The following is a 10,000-nucleotide window of genomic DNA, read 5'->3' on the forward strand; positions in this document are numbered from 1 at the left end:
TTTACCATAAAAAATTTCAATTTTTTGTGGTCAACATTTCGTGAAGTATCGTTGAAATTGTGTGAATTGCAATATTTCTGAAGATGATTTTGTCGTTCTCTTTGTCTCTCCTCCAAAAGATGTACATTGGATGGTTTCATCTGTGGGTGAGAAAATAACTTGCGTGTCAAGACTTTTGAACGTTCAGCCGTTGTCACACGTTAAAACGTTTAGCTGAGACATCTGCAACGGCGCTGTTAAACAAGTTCCAGCAGGCGTTGCATCGTGATGTAAAATTAACGGTCGAAACTTGTTCGGAAACGTTAAAACTGCTCTCGCATGTTGTTACTACATTCCCGCGCAAACCAAGTCGATAATCGGTTCATGTCCTTGGAACGTAAGGTGCGGTTTCTGATTGGCTTACGCGGTCTGGTGTAACAAGACCTTTCTCGTCTCGACCGTTGTAGTAGAAAGCTGCTCTACTTTTCCTGAAACTTGTCTCACAACGGAAGCTCAACAAACTTTTGTGAAACCGACCATGTGACACGGTGCAACGCCTGCTGAAATGGCTTGATTTAAAGGAAAGGGAAGCCCTAAAAAGCAGGCTTAGACATGATCTTAAGACAAGACCACTGCGACACCAGCGCCGTGCTCTAACAGGCCAACTCAGTGAGAGCTGGTTATTTTTTGAGTTTGTTATAAAACGGTTAGGGAGGTGGATCATAGTGACACATAACATATGAAAGACTTAACTTGAACTGCAGAAAGAAGCATGTCAAGGTCTCAGTTTAGAGTATCGCAATCATAAATGTCACTTAAGCAGTAACATTTACAACTGCGATGATGAAAGTAGCCCTAACACGCTTCAATGCGAATTCTTTGAATGCACGTCAGTGACGTCACGGCGCCATATTGGTGGAAAGAACAATAGCGAAAAAGCCTTTTAAGAATTTGACTCTAATATTATGCAAAACTAGGGCTACAATTTTTTATTGTTTTGGCACCAACATGGCCGTGTTATAACGTGAGTGCAATCAAGGAATTAATGTATTTCCAATATTAAGTCTGGTCAAAATATCGAGCACCTTATATCAATTCGAGACTAGCTTCCTTTGGAATAAGAAAAATCTGCCTAGGTATTTCATGACATGGGCAGGAAAAATAAAGCATAATTAAGCAAACGTTCCGTGAAAATTGAATTCTCCGAAGAGATTTTCCGAGTTTATCTGTATGTACCGGAAAGAATTGTATTTTTGGTCACTTGGGATTAGTTTTCATTTGGAGTTGTTTTGTTTTCTGCTCCGTTACCAGCAGAAGGAACCGATTTTCTGCATTCAATTCTGCTCACGAGATGAAGAAGGTTTTTCGCTTCTGCCAATTTTCTTGCGACCAGGAAGAGGAAAAACCTCTTCGAAGCTTTCCGTATATACCACAAGGACAAACAGGTCAGTTTGGGTGAAATGATATCCAGATTTTGCATATTTTTGGGGCAACGAAGAAAAATGTCTGGAGGTCAAATTAAAAGAAAGACTGGGACAAACTGGATTGCTACTATTGTAGGTCACGCGTGCCAAGCGCTAGCTTACCATTGCAGGGCTTGACGTTGGTACTGTGCTGAATTTTGAAGTGAGTTCTGAAAGAGCGAATAACATAACCTTTGATCGGTAAAAGAAAAACTGCCATAAAACAAGGCACAAGATCACGTTTTGAAAATAATAAAAGATATTGGAAAATTCAAAAGACAAACACAGACATGTTATACTGGGGAAACTAGTTTGTCTGAAAGATACAATTTCAATTGCATTCTTTTCAAACAGCCTTCCTTCCACCCTACACCCTATAGCCTGAGAGTTTCCTTTCAGACCCAGAACAAGCAAGCTTTTTCTGCAGTTATAGGAGTTTCGTGTTATTAACGTTGACTGAACGTAAAATAAAGTAAAGTAAAGCGACCATATTTAACGTCGATAACTCGAAACAGTAATTAAACTGACAAACCTGAGGTCGACGGTGCGCTCATTTTACTCCCCCTTCTCTATCAGTGCTCCGTTTTACGGGTATTTATAGCTACTTAGGCTACACTGAAAGGAGAGAAGTCGAAACAAGGATGCAAAATCCAGGAATCGAACTAAGGACCTCTTGTACTAAGGTCGCGCACGAACCGACTGTGCTTATACCGTCAGTTAAAGCACGTTTTTCGTTTAAAATTTGCACTCAAATAGAAGTGTACCCCGTGAGTATTGTAGGTCACATTCAGGAGCCGCGGAGAGGGAGAGGCTGGGAGGGGGGGGGGGGGGGGAAGGCTATAGCCACCATCCCCCCTCCCCAACTTTTTTTCCTACGGTGTTGTTTGCTCCTAAACCTCATCCCCTCTCCTCTCACACCTCCGTGATCCACACAAAAACCTAGACCCCCTTCCCTCCTCCCTCACTTTCAAACGTACTCCGTGACCCTTGACCTTGTACCAAGTTTCATGAAACTGCGGTTGTCATTGATACATGCGCGTTTAATCTGATTAACGAAAAGGTGTGAGCTTGGTAACAAAATAATGCAATATAGAGTGAGGAAAAGGGAGAGGTTACTACTAATAAAGATAACCCTCTCCGCGAGACATGGGCACCAGTGGGCGTGAATCAGATTTTTTAACAACAACAACAATCCTTCACGGCCCTAGCCGTGGAATACATAACATGCAATTATACCCAACATTGTTAAATCGCCATGGTCATCAAAAGTGAACACTAAAGAAGCAATGTCGCGACTTACCTGGGAAAATAGCCTGCATCATGAAGAAAGAAGCCATAAACAGGAACATAGAGGCCATAAACTTTACCACGAGCATGCGCATTTTATTTCGGGATCAAGATGAAAGAGAATAATAAGATACTTTCTGTCGTATTATACGCAATGCCCCACAAGGCCAGCAGGGCTTATAACCTTCAGTGGGTTTAAGGTGTCCTTGAAAAAGACAAAATGAGAAAACATATCAGGATATCCAGCACATCATCTTGCCTAAGAGCATAAAAACGTTTTGTTAACAATTGGCAGGCATGTCCGCATGGAAAAACGTTGTGTGGCTCTAAAAAGAATAATGATGATGATGATATAATTATACCGCGCCATTTCCCAACGGTTCCATACGGCACCTCACAATCTGATATAAAAACTAAGAAGTTCACAGTTTATTTATTTATTATGCTGGCGCACTTAAAGTCCAACGACTAAAACGACTGAAGCCGGCAGATCGGCAAAGTTACTAACAGAAGCGTTGAAAATGAAAATTAAAGACACCAGCAAGAAAGGGTCAGGTTTTACGGCAACATATTCGAGTAGCAAAGAAAATTCATAAAACCTAGAAATAGCTCTCGCTAAGTGCCAACGAGACAGTCAATATAATACATAGTTTGCAGATTTGTATCATAGTTTTAAAATACCCAACAGTAGTTGTAATTTTTTTATTCCAAAGTACTGAAACTCAACTTATCTAGTTAACAATGATACAATAGAAATAGCACACTTTGTATCTCCAACAATGTAAATGTCAACGTGTTTTGCTATAACATGGAAAGTACTGCTATAACTTTTGAGCGGCCGTAATTTTAACAGGAATATACACAATAATTAAGTTGAATAAAATCAGGCAGGGTAAAAAATCGCCAATGCGTTTTCGGACTTTTCATTGTGAAACATGTAATGGGGAATCAAACTCTTTCGCACATGAGAGTTGTTTCACTTGTAGAATTTTTGTTTTGCAAGATACAGCCATGAATTATAAATCAAATTGATCGTTGAATTGTGTACATTGCAGACAACATTTCCTTTGAAAATTAAATTAAATTCTTCACAACTCAATAGTTACAAAACGAAAAACAAACTGCTCTACTCGCGAACCGACGGCCCGGCCCGATTAAAACGTACGCCGGTTTAGTTTTGAGCTCATTCAGTCAATATAGAACACGCTCGTTCGAAAATAAATATTAAAGAACACTCAAAGCAAGTGCACACAACAAAACGGTCAGGGAAATGGGAAAAAATGTGCTTTCCCTCACCTCCGAGCACAAGATCATTGACAGTCGAGCGCGTCATGCAAGTTTGTCTAATGACATTACACATCAATACACGAGCTTTCATTGGTCCTTACTAAAATCTCCAGGAAATCTACACCTCACATTAAACTTACATCACAAGTAAAATTCCGCGATGTGATTGGCTTATTTTATTTCTATTGTTACATTACATTACTTCTTTCTATGGATCACTCGACAATTTTTTCGCCTACAGCTCGATACTTTCGCGCGCGGCTGCCGCTTCGCGATCCTCGCCTTTTGGCTCGGATCGCTCGTTGGCAATAAAGGGTAAAATTATTCACTTTCGAAGAAAGGAGCCGATAGATTAGTAAGATTTACACTTTTATTGTCAACACGTTAATGGAAGGATTTGAATTGAGACAAAAATTCAGTCCACATGATGGATGCTGTAATGTATTAGGTCGCTAAGTATGCTGGGATAGCTTGACCATGTGCTTTTTGATAGCGACGGCCATGTTACGATTGAAATGAAATTGGTTGAGTTAAGTCTTTTTGTTTGGATACTTTACTGCTCTTGGGAGCACTACATTGGCGACGAGGACAAAAAGATGGAAAAGAGCGTGTTACCGACGTTTGATTGTTTTTCTGATCTAGCGACGATTGGGCCCCGATGGACAAGGTGGTTAACTTCGAATTCATTCGAACTGTACGCCGACGGGAAAGGGCTTATTATAAACGAAGGAGCAACAGCAGCAACTAAACAAAGGCGAAGAGCAATGCTACTCCACCTGGCTGGGCCTGATGTTCAGGAGATATTTACCACCTCAACTGAAATCGGGGACGCTACAAATTACGCCAGTGCTGTTGAAGCTCCCAACGCCTATTTCGTGCCACAGGTAAACTCAGCATTCGCCCGCCAGACTTTTCATCGGATCACGCAAAACCCAAAGTGAGACAGCTCAACAGTTTGTCACTCTCTTGAGGAAAGCAACTAAAGATCGTGATTTTGGCACTGATACCGACAACCAGATAAGAGATGCAGTTTTGAATAAGTGCACTTCCACTTACATCAAATGAAAATTGCTTGAAGGCTTGAAGGAAGAAGGCCAAGAAGTGAACTTAAAACGCACTCTAGAGGTTGCCGCAAAATGCGAAAAGATAGAAACCCAACTAGCTGCACTTTTAGGAAAGAGGGAAGAATCAGAACGTATCAATGAGAGAAGTTACTCCGAGCACTAGCACACAGTTGCGATTCCAAGGGAGAGATAAGATATGTTATAGGTGTGGTTTAATGGGACATTTTGGTCGTGATCCCCAGTGCCCAGCAAGAGGCAAGACATTTAGGAAGTGTCGCGGGAAAGATCATTTTAGAAACGTCTGCAAGACAAAGTCATATGCTGGTCAGGTTGGGAGGGAACCCTATGACACACTTTCTGGACCCCAGTATGACTATGCATTCAGTATTACAGAAGGAGAACACTCAGAAATGGTCACCGTACAAGGAGGAGGAGTACACCTTAAGATGTTAATAGATTCTGGGGCGAACAGCAACATTATTGACGATGGGACATGGGAACAGCTGAAGGTAAAGTGAGTGAAATGTGAATCACAAGCTGCTACCCCAGACAAGAAGCTGTAGCCATATGCGTCTAGTCAGCCACTGCCGATTAACACTCATTCCCAGTTGAAATGCAGGGGCCAAAATGGTTTCTTGCTGTCTTAGAGTTAAAAATTACTCTTGATAAGGTTTACTGTTAAGTACAATTATTTTTCTATTTCCTTCACTGAGAAATGATCTTTCAACTAAAGTAGCATTCAACCAAAGAGCATTGTTTTTGTTGAAAAATTCGAACCTTAAACTACCCTCTAAACTGAAGTTTTAGCTGTCCACTTTCGAGTTCAAAGCAGCAATGCTCTTATTGCACATTTATGTTCGCCTATATTTTTTACTTTGGCTTTCAAGGACGAGAGGGTATGAAACGAAGTTTTCACCATCGTTGAGACCGGTCTGTGGTGGTTTCCTACTTCATAATTTCGTCATCGAAACATTTGTCCACAGTTTTACTGTAACCGGCTCCGTTACCTAAGGACTATATGTCCGAAGAAAGAGAGAGAAATGCCCTGTCCCTCGGATAAAGAGCCCATATCAGTTCTTCTTTATATCCGCATGCTCAGACAAGAATTGATTTTCGAGAGAGGCACCGTACTCGCCGATATGAGAGATATGTTAAATAAGACTACATGCAGTGACAGAGCGAATTCTATGGGATACCTGCATTCATATATCCTAAATTCATTCTTCTAAAAAGTACCATTTTTTATTTGGATGGAAGGATTTTACTCGGTGTTTCAACTTAAAACTCTGTGTTCAGTGTAAGGTGGACCTTTTCCTTGCAGATGGCTCCAAAAACGCGTCGTGAAAATTCAAATAGCATACAGAGAGAGAAAGTCGCTGAGCAAAGGTGTATCCGAAACAAAAATTAAAAATTAACAAGGGCAGAGATGTGTGTAGGGAGAAGAAAAAACAGGCTGATAGTCTGTGAAGAATACTTGAAGCGGGAAAGAGAACGCAAACGTGCCATGTACATACCCACAGTGCTTTTAGCAGCCGACGCAAGAGCTGAACGGCGAAGGGATAACAGGGAGAAGTCTGAAAGCTTTAGAGCTAGGGAAAAAGCAAGATCCTCCTAAGTTTTGGAAGATTCCACAATCTCTAAAAATAATGCAGATGTCCTCGACATGGAGAGACCTGGGCGAGTTACTGTCTCACTTGCCATTAAAATGGACTTTTAGAAGGCAACAAATCGAGCTAAGAGGAGAAAAAGAATCAGTCGGGGAATAGCAAAGGCCCAGAAGAAAACAAAAAGCCTGGAAAATTAAAAGGACAAGCTGAAGAGAAAAACACGGGTGCTTCAAAATCGAACACAGAGGCTGAAAGAAGAACCACGAAAAGAACACCCGCCGAGCCAGCAGCGACCACGCCTTAGACGTCCCCAAGAGTCAGAACGAATTTGGCCATAAGGAAGGCTGGTGGGAGCCCCAAATCTTTGCCATGTCAAATTCGGAGGCAGTTGCGGTTTTCCCAGGTATTGATTGACGAATTGAGTTCTTCCCTGAAGGAAAGTAACCCCTTTCCCTTACAAAAATTAAAAGAGGCACCGAGGACCAGCTGCAAGCGTTGTCGTCTCTGGAAAGTTAACATCCTTCACAAGTACTGCTGTGTATCTTAAGCCTATGTAGATAGTTTCCTTTTTTTAATAAATTGTCATATAAATAGGCAAAAATGTAGTTTTCTGTTGATTATATACTCAATTATTGTGTAACCTTCGTTACCAACGTTGTTACTAAGAGAAATAAGTTCTATTGGCTGTTAACGAAACTAAAGATAGAAAAGTGATCCTAACAAATATGAAGGAGCATCTCCCGCGGATATTAAGAGAAACCTTATTGGCGAAGGAACTCGCTTTAACTTAATTGAGTGAAGATCAAAATTCCTAATAGTTCTCTATAAAGTATGTAATTCTCAATGATTTGATAGAAGTGATCATTGTTCAGACGCTCTTGGCTTTGTTTGAGTCTCCATAAAGAGATCTTAACTTAAATCCAATTCCCACCGTTGACGAGGTGTTACATACCATGAATGGTTCTAAGGTCTTCAGTAAATTAGACCTTAAATGGGGGTACCACCAGCTGGAGTTGAGCCCAGAATCTAGGGAAATCGCAACCTTTGCTACACCTCATGGTTTGTTTCGATACAAGCGCTTGCTCTTTGATGTCTGTTCCGCCAGTGAAAAATATCAGCATGAAATTGCTTCAGCCCTGGCAGGTATTGAAGGCGTCGAAAACATTTCGGATGACATTGTGGTCCATGGTCCCGACACGGAAACACACAACAGCCGACTCCACCAAACTATAAAGCGTCTGCAAGAGTGCGGTCTCACTCTAAATGCTGAGAAATGTTTGTTCAACACGGACAGGCTGGTGTTCATGGATATGCTGCTTTTGGAGAAAGGTATTTGTCCTACAGCAGATCGTGTTAAAGCAGTATTAGGGGTGGAAGAACAAAAGAATGCCACCGATGTACGTAGCTTTCTGGGTTTAGCCAACTACAGTAGCCGGTTCATACCTCTCTTTGCCACTCAGTTATCCGAACCACTGCGAAGGCTGACAAGGAAAGAGACACCCTTTGAATTTGGGCCGGAGCAGAAAAAGTCCTTTGAATGTCTCAAACATAAGATGGCAGAAGCTTGCACTTTGACATGCTTCGATAAGAATGCACCCACCGAGATAATCACGGATGCCAGTCCAGTTGGGCTGGGCGCTGTTCTCGTACGGGAGCAGGACGGTGCATGGACACCGGTATGTTATGCAAGTCGTAGTTTGACCGGATGCGAGCAAAGATATTCCCAGAAAGAGAAGGAGGCAATGGCTGTGGTGTGAGAGATTCCACGTGTATGTGTAGGGATGAAGTTTGTTGTAGAGTCTGTTGTATGGTCCACGATCAAGACCATGTGCACGGATAGAGCGATGGGTTCTGAAATTACAGCCATATTATTTCGGTGCGATACACAGGCCTGGTCGTGAGAGCATTGCTGATCCATTGTCGCGACTACTTCATAGGAAAGTTGAAGCTGACAACCACCAGCGGTGTACTGAAGAGTATGTTAGATTTGTTGCTTCAAGCGCAACTCCAACAGCACTCACAACCCGTGAGATAGAAGAGGCTTCTGCTGATGATGAAGAGCTGAGAGAAGTGAGGAAGGCTATTGCAACGGGGCGGTTTGAAAGGTGTAGACAGTATACGACAGTGGTGGGGGAGTTGTGTGTCATTGGTCACCTCGTGCTTGGAGGTACACGCATTGTTATTCCTAGTAAGCTGTAGCCAAGGACCTTAGCATTTGCTCACGAAGGCCATTTGGGCGTTGTTGGCACCAAAAAGAACCTCAGGACCAAGATGTTGTGGCCAGGGATGGATGAAGCGGCTGATGAGAGACATTGCCGAGCGTGCCATGGGTGTCAGCTGATGGCACGGCCAGATCCCGCTGAACCTATCCGATCCACATCATTACCCGATGGACCCTGGAAAGACTTAGTATTAGATTAAATGGGACCACTGCTATCCGGAAATTCACTATTAGTCTTTGTTGATTACTACAGCCGATTTTACGAAGTGGAGGTTATGCAGTCCACTACCACTGAAAAGATCATAGACTGTCTGTCTGATACCTTCTGCAGACATGGACTGCCAAATACCATCAAATCAGACAATGGTCCACAATTTAAGTCGAATGATTTAGAGAATCTTGTGAACGATATAGTATTATTCATCAGAAAGTCACTGCCAAGTGGGCTCAAACCAAAGGGGAGGTCGAGAGACAGACTCGGTCACTGTTAAAACAACTACAGATTACTCAGGCAGAGAACAAACATGGACAGCGGAATTAAGGAAGTATCTCACTGCCTATAGAAGCATTCCCATAATACGACGGGAAGGAGTCCCGCTGAGCTACTGTTCAACCGGAAAGTCAAGGGGAAGATCCCTGACAACAAACAAACTCAGAGACTAACAAAGACAAAGACTAACAAACAAAAGAAAGACTAACAAAAGACTAACAAAAACAAAGACTAACAAACTCAGCACTGCATTCAACCAAAACCCCTCTAAGGTCGTCAGCAAGACCGGGAAAAGCCTTGAATCTCTTGAATCACGTCATCTGCGACACAAATATTTACTAATTCGACAAATATTGGCATCTTTCTGACTGAGTGGAATTGGCAAGGGTTTTTCAAAACACGCAAAAGGGATGACCCGAACAACCATCGATCAATCAGCGACCAATCTTTGGTATTCCAACCGTGGCCAAAAATTAATAGTTGGAAAATTAATCTATTACCAGCATTCCAAAAAACAGCTCTTAACTTACCCGTCAATTACGATCTTTACACAGCACTCTACACTGCGTTGATTACTGCAACGAATGAATTGCTATTCACTA

At 42.0% G+C, this 10,000-nt stretch overlaps 1 protein-coding gene across 2 annotated transcripts in view; it reads right to left on the minus strand.

Moving 5' to 3' along the window:
- Positions 1 to 10,000, minus strand: part of LOC138050430 (uncharacterized) — a 12,674-nt gene that overhangs the window by 1,653 nt on the left and 1,021 nt on the right. The window contains exons 2-4 of one of the 2 annotated variants that reach the window (XR_011132614.1): positions 2,743 to 2,934; positions 1,566 to 1,612; positions 1 to 140 (exon numbers count right to left, since the gene is read on the minus strand). The exon at positions 1 to 140 is cut by the window's left edge and continues 140 nt beyond it. Coding sequence is in view for 1 of the 2 variants with exons in the window: in XM_068896769.1 (XP_068752870.1) it covers positions 6 to 140; positions 1,566 to 1,612; positions 2,743 to 2,824 (264 nt within the window). In the remaining variant the exon portion in view is untranslated. The remainder of the gene's footprint in view (positions 141 to 1,565; positions 1,613 to 2,742; positions 2,935 to 10,000) is intronic. The other variant, XM_068896769.1, reaches the window with a different exon arrangement.

The sequence above is a fragment of the Montipora capricornis genome, chromosome 1, assembly GCF_036669925.1.
Source record: "Montipora capricornis isolate CH-2021 chromosome 1, ASM3666992v2, whole genome shotgun sequence".
Taxonomy (NCBI): domain Eukaryota; kingdom Metazoa; phylum Cnidaria; class Anthozoa; order Scleractinia; family Acroporidae; genus Montipora; species Montipora capricornis.